At 39.8% G+C, this 22950-nt stretch overlaps 1 protein-coding gene across 5 annotated transcripts in view; it reads left to right on the top strand.

Annotated features, from left to right (window-relative positions):
• The first annotated feature begins 11913 nt into the window (after positions 1–11913).
• Positions 11914–22950, top strand: part of nrg1 (neuregulin 1) — a 103736-nt gene continuing 92699 nt past the window's right edge. For 3 of the 5 annotated variants that reach the window (XM_077243416.1, XM_077243413.1, XM_077243412.1), the window contains exon 1: positions 11914–12422. In XM_077243416.1, the coding sequence (XP_077099531.1) occupies positions 11972–12422 (451 nt within the window). In that variant the 5' untranslated portion in view covers positions 11914–11971. The remainder of the gene's footprint in view (positions 12423–22950) is intronic. The other 2 variants (XM_077243415.1, XM_077243414.1) reach the window with 1 other exon arrangement.

Raw genomic sequence — 22950 nt, 5'->3', positions numbered from 1 at the left:
ATTTTTCTTAACTGAAGCTGGTTTTCATCATCACCTTCCTTGAGAAACAGCCGGCCAGGACCATCACCCTCTCAAGCTTGTCCACGTGTTCATGGCTCTGAAAGTGTGTGGTTGGTCTTGTTGAACAGTATCTCAGGAACTGCCTGAAGCTCTGTGAAATCCACACTCTTTGTAGCTTCCAGCTTTACCATGTGGCAAATACTATGCATTCAATGTCAGTTTTGCATGGCTGAATCTCTTTGATGAAACTGGCCAGAGTATTAAACACCCGCCTGGAAGTTTCTAGAAAGCTTTTGTACTAAAAGCATCATAAGCCTAAGTTGATTATAGAGACCATTGGTGGCAATTGTTCTTCGATCAGCATGGGCTTACACTGCTTTTGGGTGCGTCAGGGTAGTCAGGCACTGACTTGTTGCCTCGCTTCCCAATCAGGCAATGACTTTCCAAGCAGCGTTTGCACACAAAGGTCCCTCACAGAGCTTTTTTCAGCCAGACTTCTGAGGCAGTGTTATGGTTTAATGAGCTACAGCAAAATAGAGCGAGCTTTGGTGAAAAGTAATATTTAATGACTACAATAGTAATTTCTCGCTAGAAATGACATGAGTGGAAAACGTTGATCAAAAATGCACATTTACACACAAACTGACCACCAGCCACAATTTCCAGATGCCATCTTTATTTTTCTAGCTCAACTGTCACAGAATGGAAAGCACAGGATTGTGGGATATCAAAGACAGCGAAGGATAGACTACATCTATGCTGCCTTATAAAATCGATCAGATGAAGGGATCTTGAAATGCATCCTCCGGAGGCAGCATTGATCAGTTTTCAGACGCAGCACGCATCTCAATCAGCTCCAAAGTTCACTGATCAGGGAGCCGGCCATTTTAAGGTCTGTCTCAATCACAGAATCCTTCAACGGCACTGAAATATTTACTCTCTAAAACGTCCCACAATTCAAGTCATCCTCATTTCTATAGCGCTTTTAACAAAGTAGATTGTTTCAAAGCAGCTTTTTACAGAGATAAACATATAATATAAGGTAACAGAGATTGGTTTGGTTTTATAGTGGTTCTTGAATAATGTTATTTCCAGCTAAAGTCTGTCGAGATGGTCATTTGTTATTAAATTAGGGGCCGCTAAGAGGACACCGTTCTCTCTAAACAGACTTTAAACGCGAACCCGTGATAGACGCTAGAGCGATTCTCTGCCCGAGCCCCGCCACTATGGTCGGGTCGGGCCCTTGATCAAGCACGTCACGTGTCACACGCAGCGTCTCTTCCATTCGCACGCTGTGCTGTATTGTGTAGCTTAAGTGTAACATGGAGCTTGAAGAAGTAAAGAAAAAAATTTAAAACAGGAGAATTAACTTTGAGCAAGTATGAAGGAAAGTCGGAGGTATGGAAATATTTTAAACTAGTCGTGGGCAGTGACAACATGTGTTGGCTACTTGGCTTTGTTGAGTGCAAGTGCGGCGCGCTGCTAGAGAGTCTGTACGTGTTGTAGCCATTAAATAAGTGCATTTAGTCTCATGTTTATTAAAATATTATGTTATTTTTTTCCATCTATGTTGATTATGAAAGTGAACAGAGTAGATAGGAGGATGCGCAATATCGGGAGACATGGAGTGGTTCAGACATGATTTTGACCACTTCATTTTGTTTTGTAGAAAGCCTTTCTTTAAAGTGAATTTTGTTTTGTATAAATTATATCTTAATTTTAATACATTTTTCATCAAACAATTGCCTGGATTTAATAAATAATAAGCGAATATAGCAGACAATTATTGTCAATTGTTGACAAATATTGTTATATTGTCAATATAATCATGACATGGAGGCGCCGGCGAGCCGATAACGATAACGGTCAGATAAGTATGATTTAAACCATGCTAGTGCAATTCCACTAATGCCAACATAGTTTTCTAGTCTATTTAAAAGAATGTTTTGGCCAATGGTGTCAAATCCAGCACTAAGATCAAGTAACACTAATAGAGAGATACAACCACGATCGGATGATAAGAACAAATCATTTGTGACTCTAATGAGAGCTGTCTCAGTGCTATGATACGGTCTAAATCCGGACTGAAAATCCTCGCAGATACCATTTCTTTCAAGAGAGGAACACAATTGTGAGGATACTGCTTTTTCTAATATCTTTGACAGAAAAGGTAGATTTGAGATTGGTCTGTAATTGACTAATTCTGTAGGATCAAGTTGCGTTTTTTTAACAAGCGGTTTAATCATAGCCAGCCTAAAGGTTTTGATATGTATCCTAGAGACAAAGACGAATTAATGATATTAGAGGGATAGTTAACCCAAAAATTAAAATTCTTTCAGTATTTACTCACCCTCATGTTGTTCCAACCCTGTAAGACCTTCGTTCATCTTCAGAACACGAATTAAGATATTCTTGATGAAATCTGAGAGCTGGATCATACTAGTCCATAGGCTTCTTCAGGGATTGAAACTTGCCAGCCCCTAAAAGTTATTAAAGACATCGTTAAAATAGTCCAAGTGACTACAGTGGCTCAATCTTAAGTTTATCAAGCGACGAGAATACTTTTTGTTCGCAAAAACAAACAAAAATAACGACTTTATTTCAACTATTAATTTCCTTCTCTATGGGCCTCTAGTCAGTTAACTTGGTATGATTGCGTAGAGCTACATGATCATGTGGGTGATGCGTGTGACCAGTGCTTTAAGTGGGCCGGTACGCGCCGGTACTCAGTACCGCCACTTCCAAATATAGCTCTTAAGCGTACCGCCACCTCTCCGTGCACCCAGAACGCGCTTTTAGCGTACCGGTACGCTCATTTGCACATCTGTTTTAATCCTTTGGCTGCGCTGCCGCTTTTCAGAGCGCCCTTCACAATGGACGCTTCCTAATTCGTCCCACCGAGAGCAGAGACTACATTACCCATACACCCTTGAGTTTTACAAGTGAGAAGTGCATGCGTTGCTTTTGCCGCTGTCAGTGTCAACCAACGTGGTCCCGAGAGGGGGACATTCTAAAACGCTTAACGTGAAAAACGCTTAACGTGGCTTACTGTACTAAGACAGTGATATTGAAAAACAAATTCGGTACACATCATATTAATAAACCATACTATGTATAAAAAAATCAGATGAGCCCGGAATATGAAGGCAACGCGTTTAATTACACATTAAGCGTTTTCCTCCCATAGAAAACCGTTATAAGAAAACGCTTAACGTGGCTTACTGTAGGCTACTAAGGCAGTGATATTAAAAGCCACGTTAAGCGTTTTCTTATAACGGTTATCTATGGGAAGAAAATGCTTAACGTGTTATATAACGCGCTGCGTTCATATTCTGGGCTCATCTTTTTTTTTATACATAGTATGGTATATTAATATGATGTGTACTGAGTTTGGTCTTTTAATATCACTGTCATAGTGCAGTAAGCCACGTTAAGCGTTTTTCACGTTAAGCGTTTTAGAACGTCCCCTGTGAAACGCGCAACCATAGCTGTTAAAATACAAATACAATGAACACTATGGTTATTATGTTTTATAATTTATTTTATGTAAATTTTGTTAAAAAATTTTCAATACCCTTTTGCACATTTTATTTATGTTCAGTAGCTCTTTCTACAGTAGCTCTTTCTAAGGTTATTTTTTCCAATACCCTTTTGCACATTTTTTTATGTTCAGTAGCTCTTTCTACTGTAGCTCTTTCTTAGGGTATTTTTTCAATACCCTTTTGCACATTTTATTTAAGTTCAGTAGCTCTTTCTACTGTAGCTCTTTCTAAGGGTATTTTTTTAATACCCTTTTGCACATTTTTTTATGTTCAGTAGCTCTTTCTACTGTAGCTCTTTCTAAGGGTATTTTTTCAATACCTTTTTGCACATTTTATTTATGTTCAGTAGCTCTTTCTACTGTAGCTCTTTCTAAGGGTATTTTTTAGATACCCTTTTGCACATTTTATTTAAGTTCAGTAGCTCTTTCTACTGTAGCTCTTTCTAAGGGTATTTTTTCAATACCCTTTTGCACATTTTATTTAAGTTCAGTAGCTCTTTCTACTGTAGCTCTTTCAAAGGGTATTTTTTCAATACCCTTTTGCACATTTTATTTATGTTCAGTAGCTCTTTCTAGCTCAAGCAGATCCATAAACTAATAAAAGGATTTATTATTTTTTATAAGGTCGTCTGCTGACTGCTGTATATAAAAGTCAGCAAATAATAATAATAATAATAATAATAGAGTACCGGCACCTCTTTTGGGCCACTTAAAGCACTGCGTGTGACGTACAACAACAGAAGCTTACGCTATTATACTAGTGAACTGACTCGAGGCCCACATAGAAGGAAATGAATAGTTGAAATAAAGTCGTTATTTTTGTGTGTTTTTTGCGCACAAAAAGTATTCTCGTCGTTTCAATCCCTGAAGAAGCCTATGGAGGAGTGATCCAGCTCTCAGATTTCATCAAAAATATCTTAATTCGTGTACCGAAGATGAACAAAGGTCTTACGGCGTTGGAACAACATGAGGGTGAGTAAATACTGACAGAATTTTCATTTTTGGGTGAACTATCCCTTTAAGAAGAGGATCTATGACATCTGGAAGCATCTCTTTCAGTAGCTTAGTCGGTATAGGGTCTAACATACATGTTGTCGATTTAGATGAATTAATGAGTGTGCAAATTCTTCCTCTCCTATAGCAACAAATTAATCAAATTTTTCCTCAGGGACACTACAATGCACTGCCTGATGCGATATTGTAGAAGACATTTGCATAGTTATAATTTTGTCCCTAATATTATCAATCTTATAAGTGAAGAAGTTCATAAAGTCATTACTGCTGTGTTTCTTGGAAACTTCTGGGCTTGAAGCTTTCTTTTTCGTTAGTTTAGCCACTTTTTAAAATAAATACCTAGGATTATGTTTATTTTCTTCTAATAGGGTTGAAAAATAAGCAGATATAGCAGCTTTTAAAGCCTCTCTGTAAGCAATCGAGCTCTCCTTCCATGAAATCCGAAATACCTCTAGTTTTGTTTTCTTCCAGTTTCGCTCCATTTTTCTGGCTGCTCTCTTAAGGGCCCGGGTGTGCTCGTTGTACCACGGTGTTGGACTTTTTTCTGTAATCTTCTTTAAGCGCAACGGAGCAACTGTGTCTAAGTGCTGGAAAAAGAGAGAGTTAAAAGTTTCTGTTGCAATATCAAGTTCTTCTAAGCTCTCCGGGATTCTGAGATGATGAAACTGATCAGGAAGATTGTTGAGAAAGCAATCTTCTGTGGCAGAAGTGATAGGTCTAACATACTTGTAACATGGACTCAGCTTTGCAGCCTTGGCTAAATGTAATTTACATGAGACTAGATAATAATCTTAGATGTCGTCGCTCTGCTGCAGAATTTCAACAGCATCAACATTGATTCCATGTGATAATATTAGATCTAGAATATGATTACGACAATGAGTAGGTCCTGACACGTGTTGTCTAACTCCAATTGAGTTTACACTGTCTTTAAATGCCAATCCCAATGCATCATTTTCATTATCTACATGTATATTAAAATAACCAACAATTAGTACTTTTTCTGCAGTCAATACTAATTCTGATAGAAAGTCAGCAAATTCTTTGATAAAATCTTTATGGTGCCCTGGTGGCCTGTATAAAGTAGCCAGCAGAATTCTCAAACGTGATTTATCGTTTACACTATATATTTTTACATTAAGCACCAACACTTCAAAAGAAGTATATTTAAAACTAGATTTCTTAGTGGTTTTAAAAGTATTACTATAAATTACAGCAACACCTCCCTCTTTGCCTTTTGGACGAGGCTCATGTATATAACAGTAATCATGAGGGGTGGACTCATTTAAAGTAATGTAATCATTTGGTTTTAGCCAGGTTTCTGTCAAACACAGCACATCTAGGTTATAATCTGAAATCATATCATTAACTATGAGCACTTTTGAAGTAGGGATCGAATATTCAGCAGCCCAAGCTTTATCGTTTGCTCATCTGTATTATATCTATTTTATATTTGTTGAACATCAATTAAATTTTTAACCTTAGATGGGTTTGGACGTTTTTTGGATTTCCAAAATTGGGGGAACAGACACAGTCTCTATATGATGATATCTAGGTGAAAGAGGCTCTATGTGATGGGATTTATCTGACCTTGGTGACACGAGGCCGCTAGCAGACAGTCGGTTTAGCCAGTTTGTCTGCTTCCTGACCTGAGCCCCAGATTGTCATGTTTTATCTCTAAGACTATGAGCCGAATTACTAGAGAGAAGAGCAGCACCATCCCATACCATCTCTTTTCAACAGGTCAGGTTTGCCCCAAATTTTTTTTCAATTGTCTATGAATTCTATATTATTTTGTGGACACCACTTAGACAGCTAGCCATTGAGTGTACACAATCTACTAACTATCTCATCACTCCTTCGAACACGAAGGGGGCCAGAGCAAATAACAGTGCCTGACATCGTACTTGCGAGTTTAAACACCTCTTTAATATTAATTTTGGTGATCGCCGACTGGCGGAGTCAAACATCATTAGTGCTGACTTAAAGTTTGGATGCGTGTCTCTAATTCTTCTCCGTCAGCCTGACTGTCTCCTTGCATTTATCACATATAAACCCTAACTGTTATATTGCCGACGGGGAAGGCTATGCTAAACGTGTAGCATGAAGTGCAGGTGACAATAACAGGACAAGACATTACTCACCGTGTTTGATGACTGATTCTTACTCACCTGGGGCCTGTTTCAGAAAGGAGCTTAAGTGAAAACTCTGAGTATGTTAACCCTGAAATGAGGAAAACTCTGGGTTTTCCGTTTCAGAATGTGAGGTATGTCAAACAGAGAAAGCAGAGTTAGTCAAGCCCGTTTCTGAAAGAGGGGTAACTTATACTCATACTTATACTCAGTTACCATGGTAACTTACTCTGTGAACCTAACCTGGTCAGGAGCAGGTTTTCTTATATAAACCCAGAGTTTTCTTTTAGTAAATGCATTTTGATTTAATAATCTTTAGATATTTTGACTGGAAACAAGAAGACAAAAATGCTAAGTAAGAAAAGCATTTTTTGGAGTGCAGTACATTCATTAATTGCACATTTTTCTATATAACATCGGAGAGAGCACATTAGTAAAGCTGCTGTATCAGAGCGGGAAGGAAAATGTGCCTCGCTCTCACGCTCTTTCTGAGAGTTTTTGTGTTGTTTCCTGCACACAAACTCATGAGATCCATCAAAGAGAAGTTTCACAGGATTGCAGGACAGTGTTGTAGAAATCGGTTTAAATGAGGCTAATCTGATAAATGGCGTTCATTTAATAACATCTTGCTGTGACCTCTGAAAGTAACCTAATTATTAGATTTTCCTTTAGGATTTACAATGTGGTTGAATGCATTGATGACACACATATTCCCATCATCGCACCTTCCGAAAATGAAACAGATTACTGTATGGAATGGAAGGATAGTCTGAAATATATGCCGTAACCACCACAGCTGTTAAATACACACAAATTATTCACAATTTATTTGGTTCATAACCCAGAAATCTACTGGGATGATTGAGACACACCATGAGTTTTGACTCCCCTGAACATGAGGGAAGCAAAACACAATTTAATAAACTTTGAGCAAGTACACTTGCTGAATGGAGACAGACGGTTTGTACTGGATCAAACCCAATGGATAGGAATGGAATGGATTCACAAACAGCTTGTTTTGAATTGATTGGTGGTTTTTGGACACCATCAGCTCAGCTCTCCTCATTGGGTTCTTCTCAGAGCACTTTGAGAATGGGTAAATCTTGAACACTACCTGTAGTCTGAAACTGACCCAAGCAAGAATGTTTGCCCCCCTGGGCAGTTTAGTGTGATTGTGTATTTAGCTGGCTCTTGTACTTTATTGGGACAAGTGTGCTGAAATGTTTACATCAGCCCCTTTTATCTATTTTAAATGTTACTGTGGTGGCAGAATCTTATGTTTGTGCGTAGGCACAGTTTTTGAATAAAAACAATGCAGGGTTTTATACATGAGACTCCATCAATGCAGGAATACCTGTTCTGCTTCAGGAACCGAGACATGGCAATATTTGTGTCCCAATAACCCCTCAGTCTGTCCTCATACGACAGCTGCATTCCAGAAGAGCCTGGATACCAGACCTGACAGAGACCGTCTGCCGTCCGTTAGCAACTATTATTTTTATATGTCTACAATTACTACATTAAATAACATACAGTCTAAGTTGACCACCAATGGAAGTAAAATTTTAGAAGCAGTTTTTTGGTTTATTTCAGATTATTATTTGGCTCCATGGGGCAGCTGTGCTTGCATGTTCTTTTGTTTTTTCTTTTGAAATAGTTTCTTTTAATTTTACATTATTTTAGAGGCAAGGCTATTCCTTCTAAGGTCAATGTTACGTTGACCGAACTCAGTATCATGTGACTTTGACATGGAAAACCTTACTTGACATTACATGGCCACACAATGACTTTTAGGTCATCATAAAAGTAGCGTACCATGAATTGCTGTGTACTTTTTCAGGTACTTTTTGTTCTGTGTATATTATCAAAAAGAGGGCACCAATTAAAAGCAGTGGGTATGGCTGTTGGCACCACTGAGAAAGGCCCTTCTAAACAGCTTTTAAAGTTTGACATCAAGTCTGTATAACTGAGAGTTTGGAAGCTCACCAGGCAGGGCCAGCTGGAGTTCACAGAAGATAATCTAGGATCAGACTGTTACATGTATGTGTTTTGGTTCTGTTCTCCCTGTGCCTGTCATTTGACCCAGTTTCTCAGTTTGTTTGATTAATCATCCCATTCAGTACACCTGTGTTCTCATTAATTATCTTGTTAGTTAATTACAGTTCGCTCTGTGTATTTAAGCCTTCAGTTTGAGTTTACCGAACTTAAACAGTTTATTATAGCAGCATTTTTCTTCCCATTTTTCTTTGTTTTCCCCCTTCAATGGACCTGCCAGCTATTCAGCTGCTGTGTCTGAAGCAGGGAGACCGTTCGCTGGAAGACTACACGCGGGACTTTCTACAGCTAGCGTGCCAAACGCACTACCCAGCGGTCTAAGGCACGCATATTCCAGCAGACGGTCCTAAGGAAAACTTTGCTACATTGGTGGAGTGAACAATGACTTGCCTGGCTGAAGACCACACCAGCCCCATTCCACATCCAGAGACCAGCCACCCACGGGCTGCATGATGCTGACGCGAGAGCCCACCGCAGGCGAAGGAGATCGGCCTGCCGCGATGGACGAGCCTGAGCCTGCTATGAGGATGGAGAGTGACATCACCCCAGAGCCAGATCCACACGGAGAGTCTGACCAGGTGTTTTTAGCCGGCAACACCATGCGTCGCCTAAGGAGTGCTTGTGGAGTTCGAGGGAGGAAAGTGGGAGGAGAGCACTGCACACAACCCCACCGCTCTGATTTCTATGGCCTCTGGAACATATCTAAAAAAAATATTGGAGATGTTTGAAGATGATAATTTGACTGTTTCTTCTAACCCTGCTGGTTCTGCCCAGCCCTGAATCTCCTGTTTCCCCGCTGGTTCTGCCCAGCCCATGTTGCTTGTGATCCCTCCCATCCTCCCTCTCCCGCATCCTCTGACGGCAAATTCCTCAGCCCTGCCTCAGCCGGTTCCCTTCAGCCCCTATGCATCTCCTACACTAGACGGTGAGGATCTGCCTCTGCGCTTCAAGTCACCAGCTCTGCCCTGTTAAGAGGATCCCCTGGCTCCAGCTCCAGACTCGGAACCCATCGCTGCAACTTTAATCCTACAGAAACCATCATCCTCTCTTGTCCCACCGGCTGCGCCTTGGTCAAACATCATCCTGACGGCTCCATCAGACTCCCGCGTCCCACCAGCTGCACCTTGGTCAGACATCATCCTGACGGCTCCACCGGGCTCCCTCGTCCCACCGGCTGTGTCTTAGTCAGACATCATCCTGACGGCTCCACCGTGCTCTCTCGTCCCACCGGCTGCGCCTTGCTCAGACATCATCCTGACGGCTCCACCAGACTCCCTCGTCCCACCAGCTTCGCCTTGGTCAGACATCATCCTGACGGCTCCACCGGGCTCCCTCGTCCCACTGGCTTCACCTTGGTCAGACATCATGCTGACGGCTCCACCAGACTCCCTCGTCTCACCGCCTCCGCCTTTGTTAGACATCATCCTGACGGCTTCACTGGGCTCTCTCGTCCCACAGGCTCCGCCCTTGGTCAGACATCATCCTGACGGTTCCACCAGACTCCCTTGTGCCTCTGGCTTCGCCTTGGTCAGACATCATCCTGACGGCTCCACCAGACTCCCTCGTCACACCGGCTCGGCCTTGATCAGACATCATCCTGACAGCTCCACCAGACTCCATCGTCCCACTGGCTGAGCCTTGGTCAGACATCATCCTGACAGCTCCACCGGGCTCCCTCGTCCCACTGGCTTCACCTTGGTTGGACATCATCCTGCCTGCACCACTGGCTCCTCCTCTGACGCTCGTGGCAGCGGCTCCACCTCAGTCTCCAGTGCCAGCTGTGTCATGTGGGCTTTCCGGCTCGTCAGCTCCACCTGGGTCTCTTCTCCATCAGTCATCTGCCCTGTGTCCTCCTTGGCTTCTCCCTCCCTCTACTCCACCCTGGAGCTTCGTCCTGGCTGGTTTCTGGACCTCCATCTGGCTCTTCCTGCTCCTGCCCCCCCTTGGCACCTCCCACCCTCCACTTCCCCATGAACTTAAGTGTTTGACTTGGTTTTGTCTTGCACCTCTCCAGTTCCTCGATCTCCAGAGCCCTTGTCCTCTCTCCCTATCCTGTTCACATGTGTTCTCATTAATTGTCTTATTAGCTCTTTTGTTTGCTCTGTGTATTTAAGCTCTCAGTTTGAGTTTGTTCTCTGTCTGGTATTGTTTGGTGTTAATGTGTAGTTTTGACTGTTTCTCAGACGTGTTTTCCTTTTTCATTAAAACGACTCTTCGTTATTTCTCAACTCATGCGTGTATTACTACACGTGACAGACAAGCTGGACAAATTCGAATACGTTTTCCATCTCAATATAGTAGAGGAAATTGGGGGTAGTTGTTAAACGGAAAAGTTGTCTCAATGTCTATGTAACAGACAGAGTCTTTTAGTTCAAAGTCCAATTACAAAAAAAGCTTGTTTTCTCTTTTACATTAAGATCAGTTTGTCCCCCAAAGCTAAAATTCAATGTTGTCTCATTTTTTTTTACGTTTGTTAACAAGTAAACACAGTAAAACACACTGACAACATAAAGACGAGAGTCACTAAGGATTTCTTTTTTCTCAGATCAAGAGTATTAAGAAATGTCAGATCACAGTTATACAGGATGTTATACATTTTATTAACATGCATTATACGGTAGTTTCTGTTTGCCAAAAAAGTTTGAGTTTCGTTCATTTTAAAAGCTGTTTCAAATTTTCTCAACAACTTGAAATAACCTTTATTGGCCTATAGGCTATATATTGTTGGGCAAAACTGAAACAGCTTTTAATAAAACTTTTAAATACACACTCTAAAAAAATCTGGGTTGTTTCAACCCATGTTTGGGTCAAATATGGACAAACCCAACCATTGGTTTAATTTTTTAATTCCACTTTAAACCAAAACGGTTTGGGTCTGTCCATATTTGACCCAAACATGGGTTGAAAGTTACAGATTTTTTTAGAGTGCAGATATGTTGTGGAAGAATACTTTTTGTTTAGTTTTGACAGAATATCACGGCCTATTTAATATATTTTCAAATCCCTAACCACTATTTACTTAGGCTATTACGTCCATTAACCCACACACGATGTGACAAATCGCGCTGTCCTTCGTCGCGTCGCATGCGGTGTCGTGGTGGGGAAATCCTCACCCCGCCTCCTGTAATACGATCAGCTGAAGAGCCGACAGAACCCACGCGTCTCTTCATTCACTTCTCCTGCTCCACTTTAATCCGTCCCGTTGAACGCAAGAGACGCGCGCGAGAGGATGCGGCGGATTCCGTCAGGTCGCGGTTGTTCCGTGCTCTCCGCGCTCTGTGGAGTCGCCGTGTGTTTGTGCCTGTGGACGCGCGTGGTCCGGGGTGGGAGCGTCGCGTGCTCGCCGCCCGCGGCGTCAGTGCTGGAGCGCGTGCGCCGCTCGGGGGTCGTGTTTGAGGGCAGGCTCCAGGAGGAAGAGCAGCCAGGCAACGCGTCGCGTCAGGTGCGCGTCAGGGTGCAGCAGGTGTGGCGGCTGAAGGCGGGGGGACTCCTCAAAAACTCGGTGGTGTCGCTCATCTGGTTTGAAGGTGGCAGATGTTTCCAGCTCAACACCGGGATCCGGTACATGTTCTTCATGGAAGCCACTAATGACACTTCCGTGTTCACGCCGGTCTTCCCTCCGGTGGAGACCAAGCGCAACGTGAGGAAGGACGTGAGTCTAGAGCTCTGTCGGGAGTGCGGTAAGACCCTTAAATATACCTGTCAGAAGTGCATATGCACGGGAGTTTAGTTCAGTGACACACAGTCGAAAAACTAAACTGGAACTTTGCGTTTTGTTTTGTCTCCTGACTGTTGATCTTGGTGCTGATGTGGAGCTCAGGGGAAAGTACAGTGATGCTATCAGATACACTTCATATTTAAATTCACATTATTTTGCATAATGATTTTAAATGGACTCTTTTCACATTTCCAGGGTTTTCAGAAACAGAAGTTGTCATAGTAAATTGAAGAAAAGCTACATTTGACCCAATAGCAAAAGAAAAATCAGTAATATCATGCTACTGAATGAGACATGATAGTATTTACAGGACACGCCAACATTCTTCAAAGAGTACTGCGTAATGTCCATTGTAGTGTTGGACAGTGTGCGTTTGAACAAAATATGTTGCTATCTGATGTTCATTTAACAGACTAGTTAAGCATACATTCTCTGAAGATCTCAGACTGCTGTCAGAAGGTCTTGTGTGTTTGACAGTATTGTATTCAAACTTGTTTGAACAGCTTGACTTGATGGATGGAAGCAAATGTTTTTTTTTTATTTAGTTTTCTTTTTTCTTTTTCTTTTTTGGCACTGTAGTTCACGTCATGCAGAAGAGTTATTCAAAAGCTGGACTGTCAGTGCCTTACATCTGTGTTTTTGGCAGGATTTCCGCTGAGATTATTACCACTAATGTCATCACCAGATTCTAATGGATTACAGAAATTCCTGCTCAACCCTGTTGCCTCTGTATTAAAACTAACCCTAATGATTTTAATGAGGAGACATTACATGAAGCTGTCGGCTTGGGTTCACTTTGATTAGTTCATGTCACATCATCTGTACTTACAGAACGTGAGGTAGAAAGGTTAGATGAGGTGTTATGAACATTGAGAGACATCTAAAGTTAAAGATGATTCTTCTACTTCTCATTTACTTGCTATAGTTTAGGCTTGATCATTGTCTGACATATTTTGACTCATGTCTGCTAGCATGCATATCTACAGTCAGTTGATTTTGCTTGGTGGTTTAACACAAGGTCCAAGTATAGCTCAATTTTAGCTTAGGCTACACAAGTTGTTCTGCCTTTGTATGTTCCCTAGAAATGTATTCTTTCTCTCTTTGTTATGTGCAACAGTTTTGAAGTTCTGGCACTACACATCATAGTAAACCAGTTTGTTTGGGTTATTAATGATTAACGGTTATTAGACCAGCAACATAACAGCATTTGTGATAGAAACTAATGAATATATATTTTGGCTTTGTGATTGAGCTGCCATTGTTTAAATTTGGTAAGATGAAATCCTCCAGTATTGCTTCATTGCCTGTGTGCAGCAGTAATGCTGTAAGAAGCTTTGAGATGTTCATGAGCTCAGCGTTGCGTTGTTTTTCTCACTCATAAATAGTACAATAGATTCAATAAATTGTTAGTCTTGAGTGTTCATTCCAGTTACACCAGTGCAGAGTTGCTCTCGAATGTGTTTAATACCCACTGGTGTCCTCTGATGAGGTCAGTGAAGGTCCTTCACTGCTCTCACTGATGCTGATGCAAATATTCCTGTCTTATAATCTCAATATTGTGAGTTTATCTACTTCCAGTCCTGGCATGAGATATCTGTCCCTCGTTTCTTTTTTTCTTTCTTTTTTTCTTTCTTTTTTTCTTTTTTGCATTAATATTATGAGAATTTAATGATGAGAATTTGAATAGATCACATCTAGACATAATAAAGATTTAGGTTTTTGAGGGAGAATGAAAAAGCATGCGTCAAATGAATGATGATTTTGACACGTTTTTTTAAGTGTTCAGAATCAGATTGGGAAAATATCTCTAATATTATGATGTAGAATACAGTTAGTAAAAGCAGGAAAGGTTGCAATAATAATTTCAGGGACAGGTAATTTATGTGTTGTTGAATACTTAATATTAATCGTATTTAAAGCGCTAATTTTCAACAAAAAAATCCAATTTCTATAATGGGAATTGAATTGATTTTAAAGGCTTCAACTCCTAAGGGAACAACAAATTCCATCCTTCTGTCAGATAATAACGTTATTTATTTTCTTTATTGAATCTCATTGATTTACAATTGCCTGCAGGAGAAGGTATTACTGAATGGAGTCTGGGTTTAGCCCAAGCAAAGTGCAACGGATAATGAAGACGAGGGGAAGAGACAACCACGAGCTTCTAGCATATTATAATGCAGTTTAAAATGGGTTAAGTGGCTGCTGCTTTTGGATTGTTGTAAATCTGTTTTTTCTTTTTTTTTTACTTCATTAGTCTTTTTTTTAATAATGTTTCATTGTTTTACTTCAGTGAATAAAATCAATCACACAAAATACAAAGTTAAGGCTTCAAAGAAATATTGCAATGGCATATAATGTGATGCTCACAAACAATCAGGACAATTTAATAAACTTTTTGTTTAACTTTAATGGAATTCTAAATTGTATTGAATTAACTGCGTTGTAAAAGAAACGGCAGAGGTTAATTTGCTGTATTTTGAGAGTGTACCAGAGATAATTTATTTGAAGGACGGCACATGAGCTGGATCTGTGGCAGATGAATATGAGAGCTGAAGTTAAGGGTTACACAGATACCCAGTCATAATCCCCTGTCCTTTCACAGATTATCCCATAATCCCATTTTTATTCTGCATTCAAATGGCCCACATTCAACATGAGCTCCTAGAACACCAAAAGTGTGACACCCTGCAGTTTCATTATGTTGCTTGCTATCTAGTTGCAATTTGCTAGTGTACTTTATTTAGGCAAATTAATATTAGAATTAAAAAAATAATTATTCATTTCTCCCACAGTTACGCCACATACAGTTACTTTAACAAAATGATATCAAGTTAATTAATGCTTGCAAATTGCATGTGTAATTACATCATCCACAACACATGTGTTTTGTCTTTCTTTATTATTATTTTACTACCAAAGCAGTGTTGTAGTTTAAGGGCGTGGTGTGTCACACTGGGCTGGTTTGGTTGGATTAACACAAACCCTGGTGCGATTGCTCTGTTAGTGTGGTTCATTTGTATAAGTTTGAGTGAACGCTGCCATCGAACAAGCGGAACAAGACTTGTCCACTTCAAAACAAGCTGAAATTCATAGACTTGAAATATGAACACAACATGGACACATCTACCAAAAACAGGACATGATGTCACAAGATGCGACCCTAAAATGTGCTCAAGCATATCTGTTTGCACATTTCAGTAAAGGTGTCAGAACCACGTCTCCTCGCAGTAGATCTTCATTAGTTTGTGTGTGATGGAGGGATTCCTGCCACTGTTTTGACTCCTTTACACATTTTATAAGCTCTTTACGAGTTCTCAGCTTGTCAAAATACCATCATATGTACAAGCACATACAACAAGCGCATTTAGCCCAGAACACAGGATTATTTTAGATGTTCGATCGCAAAATTTACGGCATAAAAGCTTTTTTTTTTTTTTTTGTATCTTTAGGTTCCGTTTTAAAAATGACAGTATGAACGCTAGGCGAACCAGGACTAAATGTATTTTTATTTAGTCTGGACCAAAAGAACCAAGAGAGTTACAAGTGTGAACACGCCCCATGTACTGTAGTGTAGTGCCGAATTTCTCAACCGCTGGCCTTCGAGGGCCATTGTCCTGCAGAGTTTAGCTCAAACCCTGTCTTAATCAAACTCAGCGGAAACAGCTTGTCTTCAGGAGCACTTGATAATTACAGGCAGGTGAGTTCATGTGAAATGCTCTCTAATGCTATGAGCGCCTCAGCGTTTCGCATTACAAGGCATTACAAGCTCTAATAATTGTTGTGGTGAGTATATTTAAAGTAGTGAGTATAGTCAATTTAAATGGGGAAGTTTGGCTCAGACATTTGTTGTAACTTGTTACTCATTTGTCAAGTTGTTTGGGAGTTATATGAGAAGGGAAGAAATCTTTACCGCTGGAAGTACCCTGTATCAGTTCCAAGTCATGATTGGACTGAGACTGACAAATGCTCCATCCACATTTCTAAGATATGTGGAGCTGCTGTTCTGGCCTGTGCTGGAAAATATGTGTCATCTGTCTTGATGATCTGCTAGTGTTTCGCTGGAACTTTACAGAGCAAATCAGAAGCCTCAAGAAAATGCCTTTGAATGGTAATAAATGTCTCCTTGTGCAACAACAAATGTGTGGTCAGTGAGGGTCCAGAAAATATCCAGGAATTATTATGGACTCTTGACTTTTTACACAATGTAGTTAGTTTGACATTAACCAGTGACAAATGTCAGTCAAGGTCATTACAGCTTTGTCACAAGACTTAGTGAAAATGCAGATATGTTGTCAAATGCACCCCTGTTAGGTGCCGATAGAGGTCATCATTTCCAGATATGTGAAATTTGTCACCATTAGATTACAAATTGGTGCATGTTTTGTGCATATTTTTCTAATTCTAACCTTCAAACTAATTTCAACATACTACGATTTGGGACACACTAATTTTAATTTCGAATACTATTTAGAACAGATAATATGTGAATTGGGACGCAGCATTGGAGCTTTGCTAATAAGCTGTTGTGTTGAATCAGGTGTGTTTGATTAGGGAGTCACCGACCTAGTCAATTGGGAGGAATTTGGTCTTGAGGAGTGACTGCGAGCCACAGTCCCTCAAAATGTCTGTACATGGCCCTTAACCGGTTCATGGAATGAAATATGAAAACAAACGAAATGTAAAAAAAATGTACAAAATCTATTACATATGTTAATTTGGCAATCAACCAATCATGACCATTCAAACCATGCTACCATTCAAATAGGACAGCCTATGCAAAAGTACCATTGATGCATCCAGCATGAGTGAAATGCCCATGCTCAGTTGGAGAGTATCATAGGCTGTCTTTACTAGTCCGCCACAACTGCTCTGGCGTTTTACAAACGATATGCTACTGCGGCTTTTGGCGCTTAGGAGTTTTTGTGAGGATATGTCAACAATAATTAAAGATCTACATTTGAGTGAGAATAAATGGCAGGTCAGATCCAGTTTAGTGTGTGTTTTAACTAGTGAAAATTGCAGGTTTCTTATGTACTTTTCCCACTGAGGTCATCACACAAAGGTCTTGGAGAACATAACCTAATCCCCCACTCCTCCAGTGTCCTCTCTTATGAAATCCACAATATGTCACCTTATCATAGTGCCCCAAAAACTTGAGATTAAGAATAAGAATATTTAATGCACAGATCCTGTATACCATGTTTGTTGATAGATTGAGAGACATGATGTCATTCTAGAAAACCATTAACGAAGCTACTCAAGGTAAAAGAAAACATATAAACATGTATGATAAACATGTTTTTTGTCAACCACTAATGTGGTTTGTGCCATGCCTGTCAGTGAAATTACATTTCTTTAATAGTAATGAAATGAAGATTTAATTTATTATTAATGGGGTTTTTATTACTGAGGGTTCTGTTTGGTGTTGGAACAAAAGGGACAGGGGTTCACCACCATGACCTCCCTGAATGTACATGGACCCACCTATATACACCCATTTTTGTGAAATTTAACGATAGCCCTGCACACACTTCTGCATGAATCATGATATATACCTGTAGCCAACCAAGACGCTTAAACCATGGCCCTCTCACTCCCTTCCCTCGTCGAGAGAAAACTCAAACTATCAATCTAGCTTACTGCGTCCTGTTCTGTAATACTACAGAAGTTACCTTTGACAATTCCAGCTCTGAAAATATTAGGAGGCTGCAGCCTTAGAAATGCAACAGGCAAACAGCACAGCGAAGGTGAGACTTATCACCAAAATTTAATAAAATGCAAACCCTAATTACAAATAATTGACTCATCATCACAATCGACGTGTACACTTCAGTAAAATATGGTGACACCTGGCCGGGTTTATTTATTTTATTTATTTTAAGTTTATTTGAATAGGGACAAGTATGTTACATTAGCTCATGTTCCATACTACAACATTTTAGCCGAGGCTAATTCTCAATGTTAGGGTTGCAGAACATATGACAGACACCTCTTCCTACCACACAAAACCAACAAAATTTATAGTTAGCCGACACTTCATGACAGCACTCACAGCAAAGCAAATAAGCGACAGACAGTTCCGCATCATACACAGTGAACAGTGATCGTGGCGTTTTGGTACCCACCACCTCAAACAAGAAATGTTGATAATAAATCACATCATTAGACTGGCACAGCACAGCAGCCATTGAATGTATGGAACAGACTGTAATATACTTCGTTCGTTTGGGAAAAAATGCACTATTATGCAGAATTAATTGTCACTGATTTGGTAAATTTACAGATTGACCAGTGATTCTGCAAAATTACTTTTCTCAAATAAAGCTTAACATGTACAAAGCAGTGGCAGCTTTCTATGGCTTGGTCCTCTGTAGTTTCTTAGCTGGACCAGCAGTCACTGAGCTGAAAGCATTAGGCGGAGAGAATGTGCGTCTTTCATTCAGCCCTTCACATTCCAACACATACGCAATAGGCAGGTTTAAAGGGTTTATTTCCTCAAAAACATTTTAGATATATGTTGATTGTGAAATTCTGAATTCCTTAAATAAAATTAGAACTGATGTCTTTTTATTTAAAAACAATATTTAAAAGTTTTTTAGTTGAGGCTTTCTCTGAGGACCTTAGAGGGTCTGACAGTTCTTCTCTGATATCTATGTATGATATGTCAGTTATTCCACTTATACGGTTACTACACCTCAAGACAAAGTTCAGATGTTTTATTTCAAGACAGTTGTCAGGTTTTTGTCCTTACAACGCTCATTATGCTAATTTATTGCGCATCTAATCCCAAGCCTTCTAATCTCATTTTAAAGCTAGTAACAGAGGCTTGAGCCACTGATATGACGACTAATGCTGAGTCTGTATATCTCTCAACAGTTTGGCAGCAGTGTCTCTAATAGCGGAGTTGTAAGTTGTGCTGTTTCATGAACAGCAACGTTACTACATCGCCACTGTGAAATGTCATGTAGCTTTTCAACTGCGGAACTATTTTATTGATAGTCGCGATGCAGCGCTGACAAGAAATTTCTGTGCGCGTGTGTGTGTGAGTGTCTGTGCTGTATATGTGAAAAACGTGGATATAGATTGTCATTTTTATCCTATTATTTGTTATTTTTATTTGTTTGGTCTATGTCTTGTGTGTTTTGGTTCTTTTGCTGTCGTCGGCTGTAAATGACCTTTGAAATAACTGAAATCATGTGGCGAAGTGATATGGAACGGTAATGTGATCAAAACCTGCCTGGAACTACTTTAGCCGTGTGTTTACAGGAAAATATTTGCACACCTTATAACGTTCATCAACCAATCAGAATCAAGCATTCAATGGCCCTGCAGTATGAATGGGAATAGTGCATTTGTGTCTTTTTCCTTCTTTCAGATTTAAGACTTTTGTTACATGTTAAGTCAAGTCAAGTCATCCTCATTTATATAGCGCTTTTAACAATGTAGATTGTTTAAAAGCAGCTTTACAGAGATAAACATATAATTTAAGGTAACAGAGATTGGTTTGGTTTTATAGTGGCTCTTGAAAAATGTTATTTCCAGCTAAAGACTCACCTTCCGTCTAAATGATCATTTGTTATTAAATTAGGGGCCGCTAAGACGACACCGTTCTCTCTAAACAGACTTTAAACGTGAACCTGTGATAGACGCTGATGGCGTTCACATGCGCATTAAGAATTGATTCTATAGTTATGTGCGTTTGAATATATGTGCGCAGGTTTGTAATTCCTTACAAACCATGCCTAAACAAACTACTTGTCTATAAATTTTGATGCAGAATTTTTATTTTATCTTATCACTTTGGGTAGGTACGCGAACCGAAAAATTCCACAACGCTTTATCTGTAGAGTGGTATAGGGATCCTCCATAGGGAGAGGCTAGTTGGCACTTCAGCACTGCATTGTCATCGGGTCCAGGCGAAAGTCCTTCGTCAGATCTGGAAACGGCCTGGATCCAGCAGTCTGCAGGAAAACCTCGGGATAAACAAAGACACTAAAATTAGCGTAGATGCCATTCTTCTTATGATGTAACGAGTACATCAGGATTTGAGGGAAGTGTTCCCAGTTTCGGCTGACCTAATCTAAGCAGCCTAATATTGAATTATAGAAGTCTATAGAGTGTTATGTGAATGCTAGGTCAAAGAGATGTGTTTTTAATCTAGCTTTGAACTGACAGACTGTGTCTGCTTCCCGGACAATGTTAGGAAGATTGTTCCAAAGTTTTGGTGCTAAATAGGAAAAGGATCTACCGCCAGCAGTCGATTTATATATTCTAGGTATTATCAACTGGCCGGAGTTTTGAGATCGCAATAGACGTGAAGGACTATAATGCGTTAAGAGCTCGCTCAAGTACTGGGGAGCTAAACCATTTAGTGCTTTGTAAGTAATCAGCAATATTTTAAAATTTATACGATGTTTAATAGGGAGCCAATGCAGTGTTGACAGAACCGGGCTAATATGGTCATACTTCCTGGTTCTGGTAAGAACTCTAGCGGCTGCGTTTTGAACTAGCTGTAGTTTGTTTATTAAGCATGCAGGGCAACCACCCAGTAGAGCATTACAATAATCTAGCCTTGATGTCATGAACGCATGAACTAGTTGTTCCGCATTTGTCAATGAGAGCATATGACGTAATTTAGATATATTTTTAAGATGGAAAAATGTGGTTTTACAGACACTAGACACGTGACTTTCAAATGAAAGATTGGTATCAAAGAGCACACCCAGGTTCCTAACTGACGACGAAGACTTAACAGAGCAGCCATCAAGTGTTAGACAGTATTCTAGGTTATTAAGTGTGGAATTTTTTTGTCCAATAATTAGAATCTCTGTTTTTTCAGAATTTAGTAGTAGGAAATTACTAGTCATCCAATTTTTATATCAACTATGCATTCCAATAATTTTGTGAATTGGTGAGTTTCGTTAGGTTTGGAAGAAATATAGAGCTGAGTATCATCAGCATAACAGTGAAAGCTAATTCCATGTTTCCTAATGATATCTCCTAAAGGTAGCATGTACAGAGTGAACAGCAGCGGTCCTAGTACTGAGCCTTGTGGTACGCCATACTGAACTTGTGATCGATAAGACATCTCTCCATTTACTGCTACAAACTGATAGCGGTCAGATAAATATGATTTAAACCATGCTAATGCAATTCCACTAATGCCAACATAGTTTTCTAGTCTATTTAAGAGAATGTTGTGGTCAATGGTGTCAAATGCAGCACTAAGATCAAGTAACACTAATAGAGAGATACAACCACGATCGGATGATAATAGCAAATCATTTGTGACTTTAATGAGAGCTGTCTCAGTGCTATGGTGCGGTCTAAATCCTGACTGGAAATCCTCGCAGATACCATTTCTTTTAAGAAAGGAACACAGTTGTGAGGATACTGCCTTTTCTAGTATCTTTGACAGAAAAGGTAGATTTGAGATCGGCCTGTAATTGACTAATTCTATAGGATCAAGTTGCGTTTTTTAACAAGCGGTTTAATCATAGCCAGCTTAAAGGTTTTTGGTACGTATCCTAGAGATAAAGATGAATTAATGATGTTAAGAAGAGGATCTATGACTTTTGGAAGCATCTCTTTCAGTAGTTTAGTCGGTATAGGGTCTAACATACATGTTGTCGATTTAGATGAATTAACGAGTTTGCAAAATTCTTCCTCTCCTATGGCAACAAATGAATCAAATTTTACCTCGGGGAGACTATAATGCACTTCCTGATTTGATGCTGTAGTATACGGTTTCATAGTTATAATTTTGTCCCTAATAGTATCAATCTTATAAGTGAAGAAGTTCATAAAGTCATTACTGCTGTATTTCTTGGAAACTTCTGGGCTTGAAGCTTTCTTTTTCGTTAGTGTAGCCACTTTTTCAAATAAATACCTTGGATTATGTTTATTTTCTTTTAATAGGGTTGAAAAATAAGCAGATCTAGCAGCTTTTAAAGCCTCTCTGTAAGCAATCGAGCTCTCCTTCCATGAAATCCGAAATACCTCTAGTTTTGTTTTCTTCCAGTTGCGCTCCATTTTTCTGGCTGCTCTCTTAAGGGCCCGGGTGTGCTCGTTGTACCACGGTGTTGGACTATTTTCTTTAATCTTCTTTAAGCGCAACGGAGCAACTGTATCTAAAGTGCTGGAAAGGAGAGAGTTATAAGTTTCTGTTGCAATATCAAGTTCTTCTAAGCTATCTGGAATGCTGAGACGATGAAACTGATTAGGAAGATTATTGATAAAGCAATCTTTAGTGGCAGAAGTGATAGGTCTAACATACTTGTAACACGGAGTTGACTTTGCAGCCTTGGCTAAATGTAATTTACATGAGACTAGATAATGATCTGAGATGTCGTCGCTCTGCTGCAGAATTTCAACAGCATCAACATTGATTCCATGTGATAATATTAGATCTAGAGTATGATTACGACAATGAGTAGGTCCTGACACGTGTTGTCTAACTCCAATAGAGTTAAGAATGTCTTAAAATG

This window comes from Siphateles boraxobius, unplaced genomic scaffold (genome assembly GCF_051911475.1).
Source record: "Siphateles boraxobius isolate OS27281-9 unplaced genomic scaffold, OSU_SipBor_1 25, whole genome shotgun sequence".
Classification (NCBI taxonomy): Eukaryota; Metazoa; Chordata; class Actinopteri; order Cypriniformes; family Leuciscidae; genus Siphateles; species Siphateles boraxobius.
The sequence above is the reverse complement of the archived record's forward strand: the minus strand, read 5'-3'. Positions and strand labels throughout refer to the sequence as shown.